This window comes from Pieris napi, chromosome 8 (genome assembly GCF_905475465.1).
Source record: "Pieris napi chromosome 8, ilPieNapi1.2, whole genome shotgun sequence".
Taxonomy (NCBI): domain Eukaryota; kingdom Metazoa; phylum Arthropoda; class Insecta; order Lepidoptera; family Pieridae; genus Pieris; species Pieris napi.
Window position 1 is genome coordinate 11,139,379 of NC_062241.1, and position 24,125 is coordinate 11,163,503.

General features: G+C 35.3%; 1 protein-coding gene across 1 annotated transcript; it reads right to left on the reverse strand.

Annotated features, from left to right (window-relative positions):
- Positions 1 to 676: 676 nt before the first annotated feature.
- On the reverse strand, positions 677 to 23,230 carry LOC125051750 (probable aldehyde oxidase gad-3). The gene is made up of 18 exons (XM_047652289.1): positions 23,098 to 23,230; positions 18,948 to 19,117; positions 17,143 to 17,303; positions 15,625 to 15,962; positions 13,942 to 14,168; positions 13,636 to 13,738; positions 12,949 to 13,073; positions 11,175 to 11,465; positions 9,524 to 9,805; positions 8,831 to 9,099; positions 8,160 to 8,236; positions 6,963 to 7,119; positions 5,471 to 5,654; positions 4,159 to 4,354; positions 2,625 to 3,388; positions 1,973 to 2,162; positions 1,428 to 1,538; positions 677 to 794 (listed from the first exon to the last, which is right to left on the reverse strand). Exons 1-18 carry the CDS (start codon positions 23,138 to 23,140, stop codon positions 721 to 723), a joined length of 3,762 nt encoding a protein of 1,253 aa, XP_047508245.1. The 5' UTR covers positions 23,141 to 23,230; the 3' UTR covers positions 677 to 720.
- Positions 23,231 to 24,125: the final 895 nt, after the last annotated feature.

Below are 24,125 nucleotides of genomic sequence, written 5' to 3' on the forward strand. Positions count from 1 at the left end.
TTGGTAAACATAAATGTCACAAAATAACAATAAAAACAATACACTACCAATTGTAGGTATCAGATAGGGACTTAAATATTAAATTGAGTAGCCGAATATGTCTAGCTCTGGATAAGTAGTGTAATCTGTTATATTCGCGAATAATTCGAATTCGAATGAGCCTGTACTATTAGGTAGTACATTGTCATTTTAGATAGGTTAATATAACTACTGTAGTGGCGCCTTCTGATGAGAAGACCGGTCAAACCTTGAGGTTTTGTTATACGACACACTGAATTAAAAAAAAAAAGTTAAACATAGATTTTATTCAATTCAAAATTTGAATTTAGAAGAATCCGCGGTCCGCGTTTGAGGTATTGAAATGGACTAGCTTGTGCCCTACGATATGATTTGTCAAAACAATTCCTGTTATGTTGAGGTCCTTTACAAATGGATAGATATAACCACTCGAATCAAAGCTATGCCCCAACGGACTTCTGTAAATTCTGCTCATACATTGTAAAAAACTGGCACAAATTACGCTCCTATATTAACTAAAAATATTTGTATTTAGCCTATAATAATGGTTATTAATCCTCTAAATTAACGGGATTTTTATTATGTAATCACTCCAGCGCCATTACATTTAACTACAAGGTTTGTGTAAAATAAATTATGTAATGATAAAGTAAAAAAATTACACACACAAACACTTTATTATAACTTTAAGGGAAGACATTTTTATTTGGTTAAAACAAGTTCATTTAGATGCACATCCAACGCCTCCAATATCGACTCTGTGTTCCGCGGAAATTCTGAAAAATTTAGCTTTCGTAAACACAACACGATTATGAAGATTTGAGTTCAGGCTGAACTCAACTCCTTCATGGAAAATAAAAATACGGATTTAATAGAATTTTAAAATTGGGGTTAGATTACTCGTAGAACTACCTATAGACCAGTGCAGATAGCCTTCAAAATAAATAAAAAGTGAAAAAAATAATAGTAGGATTAAACCTACAAAAAAAAGTTTTCAAAAGTCAAAAGTTTTAGATCTTTTTATTACCTACAACTTTGCCATTTAACTTTCATCGATAGGACTTTTAGTTTTGCCGGAAATCGAGATAAACCGTTTTTTACCCTTAAAACTACCCCCCCCCCCCCTTCCCCTTCCCGACCTCATATCGCCCGTAAATTATTTTTCCTTTAATTTTTATAATATTCTCCTCCTTTTCCAATAGGTTTCATTCTACTATTATTTTTTTAGGTTTCAAAAATTATCGGCACTGGTCTACTAGTTTATCTAAAAACATTAAAAAGTATTTTTTTTTATAGAACGTGAATAGAATGTTAAGTGATATCGCCGCCCATGGACACTCAATGCCAGAGGGCTCACGAGTGCGTTGCCGGCTTTCTTAAAAGTTTCACTTTACTAAAAATATTCTTACCAAAATCGAACCACTTAGCAGGATATCCAGATTCTTTTCTTGATTCATTGATACATTTCCTCAAGGCATAAGTGATGCCATACGCCACACAAATTCCCATTTCCCCAACAGCTGAAAATTTGTCATGATATAAGAAATATATGTTTTTGACGTGACAACGTCTTATAATTCGATGGAGCCGGCAGCACGCACGAAAAAACATGACTCATGCGGCGTTATCTCGCTCTGAGGCGTTCCATTTAAAATTGACATAATTGTATTTATGCGTACATATAAATGTAACTTGATCAATTCAATTGTGATTTCCATTTACCTCCTTCTCTATATCCATACAAAATACCTATCAAACAAATTTTTTTTTTTTTTAATGCAACCATCCCATCAATATTTTTTTATGACGTCACATTCAACTATCGTCAGTAAACCGACTTTACAGACAACCGATTGTTTTTTATTGCGTATTTTGTATGAAAATAACATTTTGAATACATGCCCGTGTTTCGAATTCAATCAATCAAATCATACGAAATAAAATTTTATCTTACTTTTTGATCCCAAAACGCCTTTAGGATTCTTCGAATTGAAGCGTAGCTTAACCCTGAAGTCTACGGGAATATCCTTTGCCAGAAATACTTCGTAATACAAAGCTCTGTCGTTCAGGAGTTTACCATAAGTATTGTACATAAAGTGTTCCATTGTATGGTAACTAAGGCCTTGTACGTAGGCGCCTTCTACCTTTAAATACAAGATACATTTTAACATAAAATTAAACAATCTTAAAGCTGTAAAAACATTGCGCTACGTCCTTAAAAGATTAATATGGCACCTCCATCGCTTTTAAAGGCTACAAAGTTTAAACTTAAAAATAATTTTGAGGTGAAACTTGAGGGCGCATGAGGGTAAATTTTTTAAAAAACGTCACGAAAAGAGAGAGAGTCATTGAGATAGAGTGAGTTACCTTATTGAATATATTTTATGCAAAATAATTTATTGAAATCTCAAATGATGAATTGTAAATTAAAATGTCACGTTTTTTTATTATCGAATAAAAAAAATAAGCTGTATTAGCTTTCGACACTTTTAATATTTTAATGAAACACAGTCACACAGTCTCGGAAATCTAACGCACACTTTGTACGCACGCACTTTTATTTATTTTAGTAATTACAGAGATAAAAATTTATAAAAATCTCTTACTTGGCCAATATCCACAGTTGGATTCGTACTCGTCCCGGCATCTTCCAAAATATCAACTCTATCAATTTGGAATCTCCCCGTCAGTACATCCAATGTCGTCTCACAAATGGCAACACTGAACGCGCTATACCCCGCCAACGTCGGTTCCTTATCGTTCATCATGAACTCCGCACACAAGTCAATTTGCTGATCAGCCGCTGCTTGAACTAGCTGCAGCCATGTTGGATTCGAATTCCTCAAAGACTGTATTCGACCCAGAATCTGGTCACACGCTTTTATTATCGCGAAACAAACACTTTCACTAACAATACTGGATCCGGAAAACACGCCATTGGGACACGCGAACGAGTAATTTGGCAGAACTGATACCATATCGACTGGAATTCCCAATTTGTAGGCGCACACTTGAGCCGCTTTCGTGTTTACTCCTTGCCCCATTTCGATACCACCCGTGGTGACTGTCACTGTCCCGTCACCTCTATAAATGGAGACAATAGCTGAATAATTCCCGTAGTATATAACTGGGAAGAGCATCACGGCTATATGTATCGATTTCTTCATCCAGCGATTGTCTTTGTTGTATTGAATAATTTTGGAATTTCGCTCCTCGTAGTCAGAGGTTTTTTTAAGCTCGTTTATGAGTTCTGGTATATCGTTGTCGTCTTTTCTCATGTTAACTAAACGGACGGCTGTCGCGTCCAGTTCTAGTTCTTGTGCGATGTGTTCCATTATATTTTCGATACAGGCAATGCCCTCTAACGTGCCTAAAATAATATTAATAATAATATCGTGAATTTGTGGGGATCTGGGCTATTACGGGGAATTCCCCCGTAATAGACGCACACGCGAAAAAATACACCCACCGAAAACAAGTGACGACAGACGGGGAATTCTCAGTTCCGTTCGGATTCAAACCTTAATTGGAGTTTTTTAAATTTCAGATGTTTTTTAAATTTAAATATCGCCTATTGTTTTCAGTGAGGACTAAGGGTCCTTTGCTTCCACTTGGCCCTGGGCTGCAGCCCAAAAAACCCTTAAGCATACTATGGAAATGCTAAACGTGTTTGGTAGTCTTTTTAAATCCTAAGGTATCAGAACTTTAGTCGCGTCTTTATTTACTAACAGTACTTACATTGAAATAATAATTACATTTACATGTTTGTTACATATCCATTGCACTCCCTTTGCCCCGCATACCCAATACCAGTACCCCTCTTACGCAACTACGTTATAAGTATAAGGAAACGGACAACAGAACCAGAAGCTTTTGATCGGATACCTCATATCGGACCGGTCAATTCTCAACTAGGTAAGTTTATAATATATTTTGTCGGCACCTAATATCGGGCCGATTAAATAATTATATTTAGTTAAGTCTTAATTATTGTAAGTGATTAATTAAAGTAATTTCAACACATTTTGTTTTTTTTGGGATTCACCGCTGGCCCTCACTTAATTTGTTCTTCAAATCTGTTTATTCAAATGAAAATATTGTGTAAAGTTAGCAATAAAATGTTTCTATAAAAAAACTTACCAGGTCCTCTAGCAAAGGTATTTGAAGGTAGATCAGTGATTACATAAGCTGTTTTGAGATTGTAGTAATCAGTATTATAGCAATTGGGAAATCCGCCCGCTGCGTAACTTAAAGTGTTTTCATTTCTTGTGCATCCATAATCTTGGATTATGGTAGCGTCGAGATATTGAATTTTACCGACTTCGTCTACACCTACCTATGAATGATATACATGTTTTAATAAAACTTTTAGTTTTTTATCACAAGAAACATTTTATTATTTTAAATAAATATAAAAATATAAAGTTCATAAATTCAAATAATGTCAACGAAAAAAAAATCACATAGTACAGTCGACGCAGGCTATTTATTTCTTTGGGACGAAACGATTTATGGGCCAGAAACATTTGACTGTATCATTAAAAAAAAATCATGTGATTTTTTCTGACAGTTATTTTGAGTCTAAAGGCCGATTCACATATATCAGCGAAGCCACAGTTCCGACACAGTACCGGCACAGTGCGAAATATTCTTTCATACATTCTCTATGAACGCATCCCCACTTGTCAGTGTCGGTGCCGACACCCGCAATCACGGACGGATTCGTTGACAACGATATTTTTTGTCGGATTACTGAGGCCGCATTATTATTTGTTACATTTTGTTTATTGCAGAAGAATATTAAAGCAGCTCTCTGACATTTTAAAATATTCAAAGTATTTTCTTTCATCTTTAACTAATTCTTTGTATAATGTGATGAATTCTTCTTCCATCTCTCTTAATTGCCATGCTTTATGCACCCATTTTCTTATTTTCCTTAATGCTGCTCTTCTTTTTCGTCTAAAGCAACAGCTATCATAGCTAGCTCCGTAGTATTGACCAGAGCCATAATCACGTTACTTGACGACGGACACGTTTTCACTGAAGCTCCGTAAACTGAGTACTGACATGTGTAAATTGAATGACTGACGCAATACTGTATCACTGTACTGAACTGAATGGACACGTTGACGGAACTGTGGCTTCACTGATATATGTGAATCGGGCTTAACGATGTACATATTATTTCACTGTACGCTTAAATTTTAATAGCAAATTTATTAGAATGCCAAATCATAAAATGACTGCTTCACGACTGATTTGAGAGCGACCGCCGATGCGAAAACCGCTGTGTGAGTTCGAAAAGTGAGTTACAGAATCGCAGGGCAGTAGTCCACAACAAGCTCAGAATGAAAGCCGCATACCTAACATTTAGGGTATGCTGATGCAACTCTTCTGTTCCAATATGAACCTTAGAAAAAATACTACTTTTATTTTAAAAAAAAACCCTCACCTCATAGGTACACTGAACTGGTGGCCTTCTCCCAATACTAGCGAGGTTGGTACTAAAGGGCAATATGAACCTACAAGGCCTATTCAAATTCTTAGCGACGACCGCGCCAGCTGCTGCCATCTGAACTGACCTGCTCAATTTGCCTCCAAAACCTCCGCCTAAGCGACGAACTATAACTAAAACGCTGAAAGAAATTAGTTACTTTTAACCAACCTAGTGTGTATCTCGATTCTAACATAGTGAATGTTGGGTGTGGCAGAGGAAGAATGAAGTTGAATAAATGCCGTGGAAAGAGTTAAGAAATATGTGTGGTGTAACATTACGTGATAAGACAAGCAACAGTGCATAGGTGAGCAGTGTGGGTTAAATGAGGACGTAGTGACAAGGATATGAGAAACAATGCTTAGCTAGTTTGGGTATGTAGAACGTCGCAAGTGGAAATGGTGGTGGTTTCTGCCTGTGTGGGAAAAAGGCGTGAATATATAAATAAATATTTTACTTATATTTTGTACTTTTACACAATAAAGGATGATTCACGGTACACCGTGTCGCGACCGGGCCGGGCCTCGGCCGGGACACGTCCACCGTGCGCCGGCCGGGACAGTGGTTCATGTTACACCGGGCTGTTTGGGTGTACGCACGTACGTGTTTGGACGACTATATCTGTTTTTGTCAAAAAAAAAACAAAAAAAAATTTAACCTCACTAAGATTTGACGTTGACTGCTCTGCGGGTGCCCGGGCGCCTACGTTCATGTTACGACGTGCCGGGGCCGGACCGTGCCGGAGCCGGGAAACAATACCCACCGACATTACAACGCCGTGCCCCGGCCGGGGCACGGTAAGGGCACGGCCGAGCAACGGTCAGGCATGAATTACTTCATACAAAAGTATATCATTAATGTTAGACCGTGCCCGGGCACGGCCCGGTCGAGACCCGGTGTAGCGTGAATCATCCTTAACACGTGTGTGTGATTAGTTTAAAGCACGAAAAACGTCACAATTTATATGAAAAAAGGTATTTAATACATTGAAATTTTAAATACTATAACGAAGTATCTAGTAAAATAACGTTTATATAAATATCACAAAAAATTATTTCTACATAATTAAAGAAATGGACATTGTTTATTTTAAAATGCTGACTATGCTAACTTCAGGGTATCGGTTTTTTGTGACGTTGTGCGGGTGTCAGTTTATTGTGACGGTGTGCGCGCATCGTAAAAATTTACTCTCATCAATTTTCCCTAACGCGCCAAAAGAAGTATATCTTCAAAAATATAACTGTTTCAATGGGTGAAATATATCTTAAATAAAAGAATTTCCGAACCCGATTTAAATATAGAACTTCATGTTAACTTTGACAGATAGAGAGACAAAATTCAATTCAATTTCAAAAATTCTTTATTTTGTTTCACAAAAATTTATAGTGCTACATATCCAGTGTACATTATTTAATCATAGATAGAGAGACAGGTTTCACACTACACTCACTCGCTTTCCTTAATTCCCAAACAGCGTGCGACACAGATCTGTGTTAAATCGATCCACTGTGTAGCACTGTGTACTTCAAAACCTTTGTCGACCGGTACCACGATGGATGTCTGTGGTTCCAAATAGTAGTGGTATTGGGCACCGATGTAATATTTACCTGAAGTTATAAATATTTTAATAAAAAGGTAACAACAGAAATAAGACGCCTAAACAAAACTTAAATTATTAAGTTTAAAAAAAAGTGTGGTGAATATAAGTGCAAGTGCGGTATCTCGGACACACGAACATAGTGGCAAAACATTATAGAACACTAAGACTGTTAACATTACCTTAGTTAAAGTTCACTAGTATTGTAGAAAATTAAGTCAACAAAATATTACTTATTAGCCTTAGTGATTGTATAGGCTAGATTGTAATTCATGTAGGAAATACAAAAGTTAGATGTATCACGCGACTCCAAGTTTGATCAGCGCTACGGATATTTAAATAACAAATCACAAATACAGAAACGTCGGGATGTATATCGATTATCGATATTGGAAGTTTAGTCTTTTGATACCATAATTAGTATTACAAAGTTTTTGAAGTAGGTAGGTACTAAGTTTTGAGTCCAATAATTAGTGAATGGATTGTGATCTCCACTGCGTTTTAGGTATCGAACAAGCGCTAAACATGACTTCTGTGTGTCAAACGTTTTGAACAATAACAAACATTTGAACAATTTCAAGCTCCAACACAAGTCTCATAGGAGAAATAAATGCTATACCAAAACAATTAATCTAATTACAATAAGTTAAGTATAAATTATAAAGTTTCCTAACTCACCGCTCATGGAGGTTAACACTCCTTAACTTAAGTAACTTACACTTATACACTTTACGGCTGAGGACTAAGGTTCTATTCACGAGAATAAGGGCTAGGCTTCAGTTGAGAGGGTTAGCCATAAATATTATTAATATACCTATAGCAATACCTACTATTTACGCCTCCTACTTTAATCATGATATAACTTGAAGTGCGCTAACAAAGTTATTGTAACCGATTGATATATACAACTTATCGCTAGCCAAGGGGGCGTTTTGGCCTGAGAGAATAGTCTGGAAGCAAGCTCCTTTAGGTCGGAGTAAGAGTAGAACCTTCCTTCCTCAACATTCAGTGGTTCAGGGTATGATGTCATCGCAGTGATTGTGTACATACCTTTAATAACTTTTTTGACATTTTCTCCTCTGCCTTTTGGCACGATCTTCTCAGCATCGGCTGTCCCCTCTTTATACCTATATATATAAATATATATGTTTTTCTTTTACTATAATAAACAACATATTCTAGCATTTTCAGCGATGTTATCCGAGTTGTTGACGTGCAGTCGCACAAGGGTGAAAATAAATAATTTTTAACGTTTCGGATTAAATAGTATTATAAATATAATGCACGAAATAAAAAGATTATTCTCGCCGCTGAGTTTCATCATCGGACGTCGAGGCAACGAAATTCCACCCGTATCACCTTGACGTCCGTCGTTCCACAACGGAGCGTTTTTTAAGCCAGCTGCCCACTAATAAATTTCCGAACCAATTCGACTTAAGGTCCTTCAAGAAAAGAGCGTACCAATCCCTAAAATAGCGGCAACGCACTCGCGAGCCTTTTGGCATGGAGTGTCCATGTCTCTGTATCACTCAACATCAAGTGACCCTCCTGCCCAGCCCCTTGTTCTAGAACAACGACTGTCGAAGTGATATGGATGTATGTATTCTGCCGACGTCAGACCATAGAGCTCAGCTGCAGGTATTAATCCGAACAAGTCCTCTAAACACTCGCCGCTTTAAATGCGGTAGAAGATGCAGAGAGACCTCACATCTCTTACTTACCGCGATTTTATTTCCTTCGCCTGATCAATGGTGATCACGGCTGGTGTTTTCGGGACATTTTTATACTTAACCTCGACTTTCTCAGCCATTTTGACCGCTAAATACTCGGATGCCGCCACTATGATTGCTATAGGTTGGCCACAATATTGAATGTCATCAGTTCCAAGGATGTATTCATCCACTTCTTGTAGAGGTATCCCGGGGAAGCCGAAGGAATTTTTCCCGGGAATATCTTTGGCTGTTAAAAGGGCTATAACGCCGGGGGTTTCCTGTAAATTAAGGCCAGGTTACCTCCTATTTAGCTATCCCTTATTATCACAGCATAAACGCAACTCGTCAGACAGAGATGCGCAATAGTTTTGCTCGTAATAATGGTTTTTATGCATAGTTTACAGTGTCAAACTAAACCTGGAAGTGATGCAGAGAGAAATTATTCGTGTATTACAAGTTTTCTCGTTTCCTTGATTAGAAGGGTTTAGGGAATTTGAATTAATTTGTTTTTATGAGAAAACGGGCATTTTAGTTATTTATACATTCCTTGTACTTTGACGAAAATATGCATATTACATCTCTTGCATTATAAAAAATGCCATAACGTTTTTTCTACGTTGTTCGTATATATGAGTATCGACGTGCTGACGTGTATATGTATATATGTGTATGTTTCAAAATATATAGAAAAATGATTCTTACCAAAATATCATAATTGATACTATCAACACTTCCCCCATGAACCGTCGACAAAACGAAAGCCGCGAACACATCGTTCAATCCCAGCGGCATATCATTAACATAGGCCGCTTCACCAGAAGTCTGTATAATCGCTTCTAACTTTTGTACCGGCTCCGTAACTGGGTATAGCTCCTTACTAGTTGGGTATAGTTGTTTTCCAGATGATAATGGCCGCGTAATATTTGTGGCTCCAGAAGCATAAAAGTACGGGTAAAGTTCGGGCGGACATATACTGAGGACGAACTGAAAAAAAATGCTATTTCAAATAATTACGTATATCAAGGCCTTACAACTGAAGGTACAGACAAAAGAGCGCCGAAAAATCCAGTAAAAGGAAAACGTGGGAAGATCGCGATGGGGTGACGACATCATAAGGTTTCTGAAGACGTTCAGGAGGTCTTTACCCTAAAGGGGTCCATACTGAAGAAATAAAATAATTAAATAAATCAGTCGCCCTGCAAACATTTTAGGTCTGGGCCTCAGATTTCTGTATCTGCTTCATGCTCATTTGTCAATCTCTTAAGCAAATAGATGATCAGCCTACTGTGCCTGACACACGCCGTCAACTTTTTGAGTCTAAGGCAAGCCGGTTTCCTCACGATGTTTTCCTTCACCGTTCGAGCGAATGTTAAATGCGTACATAGAAAGAAAGTCAATAGAAATAACAAATCAAAACTAATCTAGACTAAGGGTCGATTCGACCAAACTTCAATTTATACACGAGTAACTATACCAAGAATAATCTATTCCATGATTTTAATCTCGAGTAAATCCATAGTCGTTTGTCCACGTCATCGATAGTATAATATTGTGCTAGGAATAACAATACGCGAATAGCAAAAGAATGGTGAACGAAAATAAAACTCGGCAAATAAATGTTGTTCTACAACGGGACAGTGTAAGAGCATACATCATGTCAACTCGATTTTGCCGTATTATAGTGTGAAAAAGTAGCTTTTAACAGGTATCAAACGAGACCAAAAAATTTTTATTTCTTGTTTGTTTGAGGCTTTCGTCTAAAAAGGAACTTCTGTTGAGCGCAGTTGAATGTCATTCTAATATTATAGAAAATAAAAAATCTAAAAACAAATAAATAAATAATAAATTGTTTAAACGTTTCATTATACAATGCTAGACTATTAATTTAGTGCGTTGCGTTGACTTGAAATTAAAACACAGAATACATATTTGTGAAATGACAGAAATCAGCTGATTGGACTGACTGACGCCATTAAATTATTCTAGGAATAGCTGTTATTCCGTGCGAAACGGCCGCGGCGGTATAGTAGCAATTCCCGAATAAGCCGAATAATATAATAATTCTTAGAATTTGTAGTTGGTAAAACGTAAAATTGATTTACTCTCGATTAACTGACGATTTATTCTAAGATTAAGATTTACTCTTGTTTGGTCGAATCGACCCTAAGTGTATAATAACAATACTAACACCAATTTGATTTGGAATTAAACTGGCTTTATAATAATTATTTATATTTATTTATCTAAAAAATTCTAGAATGTGCAACAGTTATGGCGAACACAATAATGTCTAAAAACAATAAAATAACTAAAATCAAAATAGATGAAATAGATTGCAAAATAGAGCGTTTACCTTATAAAATACGCCAATAGCTATTTTTTTTCTGGTCATAGGAGATAATTCTGGCGGCACTTTGTCTGGCTTTATCTCCTGGTTCAAAATTTGTATGGCACTTTGTAATGAGCCATTGCTGAACATGTTGCGTCCTTCCAAGTATTTCTCGCATCGGAATGCGTGAACAAACTTTTCGGTAATATTACCGTAAACGATAGTGGCGTCTTCGATTGCTAAGGTGTCGTGGTTGATTTTGAAATTGAATGCAGCGTTCACAATTGCTAGGGCATTTTGGTTTCTTGGCGTAATCTGAAAATTTCCGAAAAATTTAAAAGGGCTATAACGCCGTGGGTTTCCTGTAAATTAAGGCCAGGTTATACCTCCTATTTAGTTATCCCTTATTATCACAGCATAAACGCAATTCGTCAGACAGAGATGCGCAATACTTTTGTAAAACAGGGTAATAATGGTTTGCATGCATAGTTTTCAGTGTCAAACTAAACCTGGTGATAGTGATGGCGTAAGAAATTATTCGTGTATTAATTACAGTAGAACCTCGATAAGTCAAAAACCTCCAAATCTCGAAAAAATGTTTTGTTCCCTTCCCTTAAAACACCAAAACCTCCATTACTTGAAATCTTGACCCTCTGTTAATCGAAATAATCACCGAGTCCCTCCAAGCCATTTTGGAACATATTTTCACTCTATAACTCGAAAAATTAAATTTGACCTCTGTATCTCGAACATAGGAACGTTTTATTTTACAACCTTTACAACTTGATCATTTGGAATTTATAAAATAAGTTACCGACTTTAAGAACTTGCCGACAATGTGAGTACACTATTGTTTCTTAGAAAACATTTTAGGAGTATACAATAATAAATTTATGACTCATGGAAACACGTGTTTGCTTGCTTTGTGTCAGGTGGTCAATTTTGATTCCCTTTGAAATTTAGCTAAGCCAGTCATTTGTTTTCGACTTAAATACTGTCAGAAGTAGTTTGGTTCACTGCAATACACATCAATTAGTACAACAGTTAACATGAGTGCTGTGAAACGTAAACTAAAAACTTTGAGTCTTGCTGAAAAATTAGAAGTGCTCGAAGCTGTGAAGAGCTGTCAAAAAAATAAAGATGTTACTGAACAATTTGGCCTGCCAATGAGTACTCTTTCAACAATAATAAAAAATGAATCAGACATCATGAGAAAAATACAAAACGGTCAAAGTTTGTCAAAATTTATAAGAATAAACCTCAAACTCTTTATGTCGAATCAAAATCCGCCTAAGTCGAAATCCTCCATAAGTTGAAAACTCTATAACTCGAATTTTTTGGCGTCTCCCTTGATGTTCGACTTATAGAGGTTCTACTGTATTATTATTTATTATGTGTAGGCATTCTATGCATTTGTGTGTGCTGGTTATTCTAAAGGTAGGCGGTTTCAACAGGGAAAAATAAACAAAAATGTTTCATTTATTATAACACCTGTCAACACAATATTATGAACTAAAAGAATTTTAAAATCGAAGGCGTAGAATAGACGAGGATAAGAAAATAATAAATTGATATGAAACCTAAAACCCTGATTCAAATTATAATTAAAAGTTAAATTACATGGCTATAATTTATAATTGAAAAATTAAGATAAAATATAAAACATCTAAATATAATAATTTTTAATAATTATATTACTAACCACGTTGCTTAGTAGAAACTGAAATGAGATGCATTTCTGAACAATTCTTGGCTGATAGAATGTTATAGATTACTTAAAAAGGGACTTCAAACTTACCTTATAAGTCCGCACAACGTGAGCACTGCTCAATGGTGGCAATTTGAAGTTTATAATCAAAAATCCATTCATGTCCTTATTCAAAAATTCTGAGAGAGTCAATGTTAGTTCAGAATGTTCGGACTCTAAAATCAAACGGCAAATAACAACTCAATTCATTATTGATATAAAAAATCAAATAATACATGATTACAATGGCTTAATATTGAAAAAGGGGCCGTCCGTAGTATTTTTTGTATGCCCAAGCTTAACGCGCAGTGAGCTGTGTTCGCCTAGTGGCGTGCGAATCTTATCCTTGAGGTCGTTCGATCGGTCCTGGCTGTGCACCAACGGACTATCTTCCTATGTGCGTATTTAACATTAGGGCGAACGGTGAAGGAAAACATAGTGAGGAAACCGGCTTGCCTTAGACCCAAAAAGTCGACGGCGTGTCAGGCACAGGAGGCTGATCACCTACTTGCCTATCAGATTAACAAATGATCATGAAACAGATACAAAAATCTGAGGCCCAGACCTATCAGATTGTAGCGCCACTGATTATTATTATTATGCTTAACACGCGAGAATTAAACTTACTAACATTGAATGGTCTCAATCTTATTACCCCACATCTCCCTAATGCTTTGTAATCGAAATACTTTCTTCAACGTCTATATTATACTTCGAGTATCACGTAAAAATACTTACTTATAGTCACAACTGCGCCTACACATTCAAAAAGCAGGAAAAGATCTGATTGATAATGTCTTTTTATATGTTTTATCATGAAGTTGCCGGCCACTGAGGCGATCTGAAATATTTAATATATTGAGGGTAGGTATCTGTATATACATCTGGCCTAATAACCAAATAAAAAATAACAAAACCCATAATTTCAGACCCAAAAGCCTGAACACCTATGTACTTAATAAAAAAAATAACAAGCATAGAAATGTGCCTTATTCATATAAAAAGAAAAAGTCAGGTTCGAATACCAGAAAAACATTTCCTTACCTTTCTAACCGGTATATGAGCAACAACATCCAAATGTTTGACGAATTCGAGCAAATACGAAAATTCCTCTCTTTCTTTACCCTCCTTTTTGAATATTGTAATGCAATCCTCGATCGAAACATTTCCACCAAGAACCAAGTTTTGGTCGAAATAATATTTTTTTAATGAGGTAACTTCGCTTATGTCAATTACAACCGGAGGGTAGTCGCTTAAACTTGGTAAAATACCTGAAAAAATACAATAAGTTTGCATTTTGTTCGATTCCATTCTTTATTTTAGTAAAAAAATCAAGCAATAATATATTGTTTTCTTAGAACCCTGTTTATCTGTGCGTAGCAGCCCTGCGATTCTGTAACTCACTTTTCGAACTCTCACAGCGGTTTTCGCATCGGCGGTCGCTCTGAAATCAGTCGTGAAGCAGTCATTTTATGATTTGGCATTCTGAAAAGGTGCGAGCTTGTAGTTTATTGTTTATTAGAATGCCAAATCATAAAATGACTGCTTCACGACTGATTTCAGAGCGACCGCCGATGCGAAAACCGCTGTGAGAGTTCGAAAAGTGAGTTACAGAATCGCAGGGCTGTTCTTATTAACTAATAGTTCTTATTTGCTACGCGTCATTTCATTTATTCACAAGAATACTTACAACTTTTTCATATCATCAAACTATAAATAACAATGTTACAAAATCAAAATATCATTTGTTCATGTAAATAACTTAACTTCTAAATTTACATTTACTGCTAGCTTTCAAATCAAGGGCGTAGAACGGACCAGAAGAAACCCTCCGTCACTCTTAAATCGCCAACCCTTATCATACTCCCCATTATCACGTTGTACAGTGTTGTCATAACACAAAAGTCAATTTAGCTACCTGAAATCCCACGACGGTTCTCTTACCGTACTGTTTTATTAAGTTACCATAATAAAAATACATTTTACTGGTATCACAATTGATTATTACAATACATTTGCGTAAGGGATATTACTGTTACGGTTCACAAAACACCAATTTACAAATTACCGCTTGCGAGTTGTCTGAATTTGTGGGTAATAGAGCGTATACTCATTTCGGAGAAAACTATTTACTTATTGTACGTGCACAGCCTATATAGCCTTTGCAGTACAGCCTCAGTTCTCGATTCAAACCTTATGAAAATGTAGCTTAAAAAAGTTGTTGGAGGTGATTAGGATAAAATGATCAAGATCTAGTAGGGTACGAGGTCCTTGAAAAAAAATATATTTTTGTATGACAATTTTAACGGGTTTTCAATATATATTAAAGTAATATATGTTAAGGCTTAATTGAATTATTATATTTGAGAATTATTATTTGATAAGAAAGGCGAGGGAAGGAGGTTATAAAAATTGCGTTCAAGATCATTGCAAAGATTTTTTTTTTTAATTTTAAATTTTTTTTGATTATAATTTAAAAAAAACTCAATTTTTTTTTTAATTTGAAATTGGAATATGGGTCAAATTGGATATTTTGTCAGTAAAGGCCGCATCCAGTTGACAGATTAATTAATAATAAGTCCGCGTTTATATCCGTTTTAATTATTATTGAAATGTGTAGTCGTGTACGTGAGTAAACTAAAGACACCAATAGACCAAAAAACTTATTGACTAAACAATTGAAAATCGCTCAATACACAATAGCTATTTTTCAATATAAAAAAATACCTTGAGCAGTGTTCCCATCCACGAATCTATATTCACACGGCCCTCGGATAACCTCAAATATTTGTTCAACTGTCCATACTTTATAGAACTTCTCACTTCCACAATCGATTTCAATAATTTCGTCATTTTCTTCGAGAACACTCCATTCACTGCTTATAGAGCATTTTCTATCGCATTTGTTCTCACAAATGCTAAGCTCCTCGATATCTTGGATGTTAGGGGCATCTGATCCGAACGATTTAATTGTATCCAAAATTGGACGATAGCCAGTACATCTGCAAGTGTTACTACCGAACGAGTTTTCTAGTTCTTTCATTTCGAGCTTCTTGGGTAGAAGACTGAAATAGAAGACAGCATTATTAAGTATTACGTATTTTTCTTATTTACAATATGTATTATATTTATTATTAGCCAGATCGTTTTAAGAGATTTATACATATTGCAACTTATGCTTAAAACAATAACATACAAGTGACTGTAAGATATGAAGCAGACATTTATTTATTTATTACAAAAAAAAAATCAGTGGCGCTACAACCTCTTTAGGTATGGGCCTCAGATTTCTGAATCTGTTTCATGATCATTTTTAAATCTTATAGGCAAGTAGGTGATCAACATCCGGTGCCTGACACACGCCGTCGACTTTCTGTTTCCGTTTCGCTGTTTCAAAAACTCACGATGTTTTCCTTCACCGTTCGAGCGAATGTTAAATGCGCACATAGAAAGAAATTCCATTGGTGCACAGCCGGGGATCGAATGTACGACCTCAGATATGAGAGTCGCACGCTGAAGCTACTAGGCCAACACTGCTCTTTGCTGCTTAATTAAAGTACATGGCATCATATACTTTTTCTATTTCTACAGTTTAATTTATCCATTCCAAAAAAGACAATTATGGCGAACATGACATTTACAAATATAATTTGAAAAATAGTTTTTTGTTAACATTTAATTCGTAAAAAAAAACAGTATGATTCTTTATGAGTACTTTGTTTGACACGAAAAAAAGCGGCGTGTGCAACATAGGTAATCTTAACACAGCCCTATTGTTAAAATACCTCCTTATTTAAAACTAAGTAAATGTATTGAATTTTGTCATACGGGTCCCATCCTAGGTCAAGTTGGTTTCCTCGCAACATTTTCCAATTTAACAATTGAGTGTTAATTGCGCACAAACAAAGAATAATCCATAGGCCGGGGTTCGAACGTACGTCAGGGATTACGTTCCCCTCACACTTTAAAATCGATTTTTTGTAATTTTAATTTTTGTGATTAGTAATCGTTTTTTTTTGTAATGTTTGTTTTGTTTAATAATTATTTTTATTGATATTTGTATGACCTCTAAATGTATGTCATGTTTGCCTTTAAGTGCTTGTCACATTAAAAATTGTATTTTGTGTTTGTTTTAACCAATGTATCAGTGTGTCGAGCGTTGGCAAGCTGTATCAATAAAAAAAAATGCACGTTTAAGCACCGCTATACAACTATGTACTAAATATGCCATTATATAAAAGCTACCTATGTAAATGCATGACAAACCCAGGGGAGCAATACCCACACTGGGTGCCATAATTTTTTGCAAGTCGTTTTTGGACAGTATCATATCCTTTGCGTCGGTTTCCAATCTCCTCGATCGTGGTAATCTCCCACCCGTGACATGATAATGCGAGCACCAGGCACTGAAAAATTAAACAATATTTGTGGCATTGAATTATTATTCATCTCCTTATTCATAAAAAAATCTAATGGTACTATTTTCACAAAGATACTTTGATCAGTCTGTAAGATATTGTTCACGCTGTGATTCTTTACTTTGGTTAAAAAGGTGCTATTTGGTTTGTAGTTCTGGAAACGCTGGTCCTAGCCAGTGTTTACGGAAACTAAAAAATATTATTTAAAAACGACAATCTTTACATACATATTTTATTAGTTCTTAGTGTCGATTTAAAATAAGCGAAAAAAAAATACATTAAATGCTTCTAATTTAAATATAAATAGGGTTTTCATAATATATTTTTTGTATTGTATTATCGTTACGTTAACTTTATAACAATAGATTTAATTTCCGCGCTAAAAAAATATAGAAACAACTGTGCAAACAAGAAATACTGCGCATATTTGGAAATATTGAGTAAACAATAAAGTGACTTATGCTTGACTATTTATTACGGCTAGAAATGGTTTTTAACAATGTTCACATATACGTGAACTACTTTAATTGAAACAGAGGTCGAAATAATGGATACCCGCATTACTTGCTAAAGGGATTTTAGCGTGATAAGCAAATTCTTTAGTTAATTCTTATCACTAGAACTTAATATATTCTCAAAACTAATCGAACCACATGAAATGGAAAAAATTAACGAAAACCTGTACAAATATTGTGACGAATCTTGAATTTTATAATTATTTCAGTAGTTTTGAGTACTAATAATGATAACGTCCTTCGGTTTAGTTTTTTGAAGTCTGTTTAAAGAAAATCATAAAAATAATATTAATACGCATATAAATTCATTTTAATAACTGGAAAATGGGCAATTATAAGTACCAAACCAGTTTAATTGTCAAATTTTATGAATTAATGCGTGGGAGTTGTTCCACAATGCATCAATTTTGCAACAAACATTTATATTCATAATTTGTGCAGGACATAAAGCAAAAAATAGAGATAATTTTAGTGTTTTTTTGGACCAATTAAATGATACACCTTTACCAAAATAAAAGTTAACGTCTAGTTAAAATCGTTTGCAAGCCAAAACCTAGTCTAGGTCCATTTTGTAAATAGGATTTAGGTCTCGTTATCAGCCTTTGCCCTCGTCTAAGACATGACAGTCACCTCACTATATTTCCCTTATGAGCAAGTGATAGCGTAAAAAGAAAAATAAACTCAAGGATATATCGCGCTCCAGCCAACCTATATAAATAAAATGCGGGTACTATGGGAGCGTTCAAATATTACATCACGCAATTTTTGGAGATTATTGATCCCCCCCCCCCCCCCATGTAACGCGCCGTAACGTTTTTCTGTACTTACCCAATAGTAAAACGTTTCGTGACTACCCAGTGACTCTTTATACCTAAAAGTTACCATTACGTGTTGTAAAGTACTGGAAAGTCGAAAATAATATTAACAATAACGCGTAATTCAATCCCCGCCCCGCCTCGTAACGTTTTACAAAAGGACGCGCCCCCCCAAAATTCGTTACGTAATACTTGAACGCTCCCTATACAGTAGTTTAAAGTTTAGTTTCCCACGCTTTATCAGCTTTTAAACTCATAAAATTGTCTGATTGATTGCATTTAATTAAAAGTTTTAAACTTACAGAATTAACAGAAAAGGTTTCATATTTCCCAGAAGTGGCCCTGAAGGCGTGGACCATCACAATGCAAGCGCCACACACGCCTTGGTGACACATCGCTTTTGTACCGGGCAAACCCAGGTAATAGCGTATGTATGCATTGAGTGTCGTGTACCGCGGAATGGTACTGTCCACTGAAATTAATGTTATGCTTGATTATACATAAAATTGCAGAAAGCGGCGTATCATCATCGCCATTTGCTTATAAACTCTTGTCAAAAAATCGGGCACCTTAGGAAATTTCAGGTCGATTTCAGTTAATAAAATGAAATATAATGATTCTGACAATCTTTTATTTGTTTTTATGAATTCTTTGAAACCGATCTTTCCTTTTTCATGAAACACCTCATAACTAATAAAGCTATAACGGCAGATAGAATTGTACCCCTTGAAGAACAACTCGCAAACTTATGCGTCACGGCGGCTAATTGTGAGCCGTTTAACTGTCCAGAGGACTTGGCAACGGTATAAAGAGACCGGTTCGTTCAAAAGAAGACCTGTTTCAGGAAGAAAATGATACACAGAACCAAGAGATGACCGCTTTGTGGTGAGGCAGTCGTTGCGGAACCGTAAGGAGTCAAGTGCGGATCAAGAGCCTTGAAGAAGTTGGAGGAGTAGAAGTCAGCTTGTGGACGGATCAGGAGGTGGTTTTCGGCTGCCAATCAGGAAACGCCGGGTCCGATTATTCCGTGAGCACCGTGTTGCTAGACCTCAGTTTCCTCGAAACTGTGCATGGACTCTGAAGAACAGGAATTGAGTATTGTTTTCTGATGAAGCTAGAATCTCTTTGTGTGGAGAGGACCAACGCCGGCGAGTGCTGCAAAGACCACGGGACCATAATAACTCCTTATGGTAGAGGCTCGAATTTGGTGGAGCGTATGGAACTAGTTTTCGTAGAAAATGGAACATTAAATGCGATGTGCCAATGTTGTACCATGTACACGGCCAGCTTGAAGTTCTAACCTCAATCCAAATGAGCATGTCTGGGATGTTCTAGACAGACGAGTAGGTAAGATCAGTGCAACCTGCTCCACAAAACAACCGAGAGCTAAAAAGAGTAATTGCAGAAGAGACTTATTCCTCAAAAGCATGTCCAGAAGTATTCAAGCTGTGGCTCGTTATTAGGTTTTTACATCTATATATATTATTTAATTTTTTAAAAGTAAAAAAGTCTTCATGTTTTTATCTTCGATCACTTTTTTGTTTGGCCTTGTACATCGGCTTTAAAGAATTCATCATAAAATAATTTTAAATAATGCCAGAATTCACTTCACGCGTATTAATTTACATGATTATGACAGACAATTAAAATTCATTTAATTAATCAGTCTTATTTGTGTTAGAATACTTCGTCTCTGTGGATTAAATATTTTGATTGTTTGAATTATTTTAACTTACATTTTAAAACATAAGTGTTCACTTGGGATGTAATCCAAGCTCAATATTATTAATAAATAGTTTAAAAGCTAGATGGGTTTTAATAACGGCAAATTACATATTATGTATATTAAATAGTTTAAAAGGAGTCAAAAGTGCGTTGAGCTTGTTTGTGTAACAAACGGCGCGTTTCCAATGCCTACTTGGAACTCGTTGCCGCGTATCTAGATGGATGAGTTCAAAAAAATATTACTAACATATTCACTATAATTGTAATTAGTTTATTATTCAAATGGGTTTATTATTCACACTTAATACTTGGATTGCTTATCGTGCATAATGATGATGTCTCCTACCTAGTTTTGTTAAAGAAAATTTTAATCGAGGTTAAATTAATTAATTTTGTTTAATACATATAAAAAACTTTGTTACTAGTTACAAAGATGCCGCTGGGTGTACACAAACGGCGTTTAAAAAAATAAACCAAAAGGCGATTTTTATGTTTAAACTAATAATAATGACGAGATGTCAATTTTACATTATTATATAGTCTGGCTAATGAAAGAAGATACATAATTGAATTATTTGAAAACTTTCGGATGGCAACACAGAATGTTATTGAATTTCTTAGGTTAGTAACTTTAGTATGATTGATTGTCTTCATGCAATTACTCATTTTTATTTTTATTATATATTTTTTCGAATAGTTAACTAGGTATAATAGCCTAAACTTTGTTTTATTTTATAGAATATCTCGTTTCTTTCGCAGGATTTGATTATTCCGAATAAAGTTGTGTTTTATAATAAATATAGTTTTAGTTTTCCATGCGATGCTAGTCATTTTAAGTATCAATAGTAATAGACTTAATACGTATAGTATTTAATTTCATAGAAATACAGTTACTATCAATGTAAAAAATAATAAAATAAAATCAAGTAAGTTTAATCCACAAAATATATGAAATTTTTAGGGATACCATACTATTTTTTTTTAATTTGCCGCGCTTTTTCGTTATCTTCTTTCATTAGCCAGACTAATTATTTACACGAGGACTACATAAATAGACATAAACAATGAAAATTATTTCAAAGTGATGTCTAAAACGCTGTCCACCAGCTCTGGTGATACTTTTCATTCTTTACAAATAAAATTTATTATATTACGTAAGTAATACATATTTTTCAAAAAACAGACGTGAGTCATAAAATCATCACACATGGTTGTAGAATGTCTGTTTGTGAGTTTCAAGAAATTACGTAGTTATTGTAATGATGGTAATATTCGGTAATATAGCATATTATTGTAAATTACCATACGATATTACGATTCTCAAGGTAATGTCAGTTTAATAAAACTTATTTATATTAGCAGGAATGCGAATCTAAGGAACTAATGCAAATCAAATCCTATTTCACGTAAAAATGCTTTTTGTTGTGTTTAATTTATTATTATTGTCAACAACAACTCCGTCATACAATTAGGTAGTGTAGACCGAGGCGAATCAGATCAAAATAAGAAATCTGTTGATAATTTAAACATCACATTCACATAGAACGCACTCAACCGGCGTTTTGAGTCTCTCCATTTACTGTGCACCTCCCGACATAAGCAGTATTTCGATCGCGCTTAGCCACTCGGTTTTTTGTGCAATTTGGCGCTCATCTAAGGTACGTACTTACGATTTCTTTGTGTCATATGACGGATTTGTCTTAAAATTCAACTACATTGGTTTATATTGTTAAGCAAGGTGTTTATATTAAAGAATCAATTCGCTTTTAAGTATAATCTTAGAGGTTAACGTCTAAAATATTTATTTCAAAAGTCTTAATTATGGGCCTAATCGGATCATGTCCTCAGGGGCGAATTGGATGATACTTTTAAACTGATTTAATATTACATGTTTGAGGTTATTGATTCATATTTATTTCATTGTAGATGGTTCGCACGTACAAGAGAAAGACTGATGCCAGAGAATGGTCTCAAGAAAAAATGAAAGAGGCTGTAAATAAAGTCCAGAACAAAGAGTTGACCTTACGTAAAGTTGCTAAGATTTTAACATTAACTAAATAGACTATAGTCCTATTCGGTATTGTTTCTATAATTATTTTTCTTCATAAACGTATAAGCTAACTGTGTCATTCAGTCTTTAGTAACGAACCAATACCACAATACATGCTTGAAAAAATGCGTATTTTTTTATAAGTAACAGGGGGCAGACGGGCAGGAGGTTCGCAAGTGCGTTGCCGGCCTTTTAAGAATTGATACACTCTCTTCTTGAAGGACCCTTAGTCGAATTGGTTCGGAAATACTTCAGTGGGCAGCTGGTTTCTCATAGTAGTAGTGCCTCAGTTGTGGAACGACGGACGTCGAGGGTATTCCAGGTTGATCAGTTACGAAGCTGGCCAATTAGCAGGGATCCAAATTAAAGTAGTGCACCAAAAAGGTGGTGTGACGATATAAGTAAGCACATTAGGTAGTAAAATGGATCCGCAAAAGTAGATCATAGTGGAAGATGGAGATCACCCGGGGAGGCACAATCTAATGTTACTATTTTGTAAATAATTTTTTTTGTGGATAATATAATTAATGAATAATAATAAATTGAATTAACCCTGTTTATGAACTGCATATTTATATACTGACAACAACGCAATCGCTGTATTTAAATAGCTTAAGAGATATATATATAAAAATACTTTAAGAGAGCAATTATTAATATAATTTAAATCAACTTACCGCGGCATGTTTTTCCGTTTATTGTGAACTCTATGCATGGCATGACTGTTAGGATGTAAACTGTTAGCTCGACTGAAACTCGCAAATAACGCACGTCAAGACGTTACTTGTATTTTAGTGCTTTTGGATTTTCTTTCACCGACTAACAAGTCGATATAGTATATATAGATAATTCGCCGTATACCAATGTTGGTTTAAAATGAATTTACTAAAATAAATTTAAAAGTTTGAGAAGGGACGATAATGAATATAATAAGGAGTTTGTGTGTTTCTGACATCATATTATTTTAAAACAAATAATAATAGGCCCTTTATTTAATTGTTATTTTTTTTATAGGTGATTCTTATGTTAGCTTTCGATGTTGTACCACTATTCTAACGCCACTACTTAACGTAGCGGTGCTAGAAATTAGAATACCGAATGAAATTAATGAGGGATTACGGTCATTACACGCTTTTTCAAGTGTAGACGTGGCGACTTGTGTTTGTAACTGGAGAACATTTTGGAAAGAATAATCATCCTTATAAAATAATTACAGTATCAAGATGACGGAACGAAATTATTATTAAGAGCGGCCTATCACTTCTTAAATTTTTTATAAAATATTTTGGATGTTTTTTTTTATGTAACAGGAGGCAAACGGGCAGGAGGCTCACCTGATTTTAAGTGATACCATTGCTAGGAGGCTCGCAAGTGCGTTGCCGGCCTTTTAAGAAATGGTACGCTCTTTTCTTGATGGTCCCTAAGTCACATAGCTCTGCCCTGCGATTCTGTAACTCACTTGTCGAACTCACACAGCGGTTTTCGCATCGGCGGTCGCTCTCAAATCAGTCGTGAAGCAGTCATTTTATGATTTGGCATTCTGATAAACAATAAACTACAAGTTCCCACCTTTTCAGATTGCCAAATCATAAAATGACTGCTTCACGACTGATTTGAGAGCGACCGCCGATGCGAAAACCGCTGTGTGAGTTCGAAAAGTGAGTTACAGAATCGCAGGGCAGATGTGGAATGATGGACGCTGCTA

Excerpts from the sequence above, each read along its gene's own strand:
- LOC125051750 (XM_047652289.1), bottom strand. The coding sequence starts at position 23,140 with ATGCCATGCATAGAGTTCACAATAAACGGAAAAACATGCCGCG. Across the intron at positions 11,466-12,948 it reads ACGTTGTGCGGACTTATAAG|ATTACGCCAAGAAACCAAAA; the intron begins GTAAGTTTGAAG and ends GGAAATTTTCAG. Across the intron at positions 795-1,427 it reads TGCTAAGTGGTTCGATTTTG|AATTTCCGCGGAACACAGAG; the intron begins GTAAGAATATTT and ends TAAATTTTTCAG.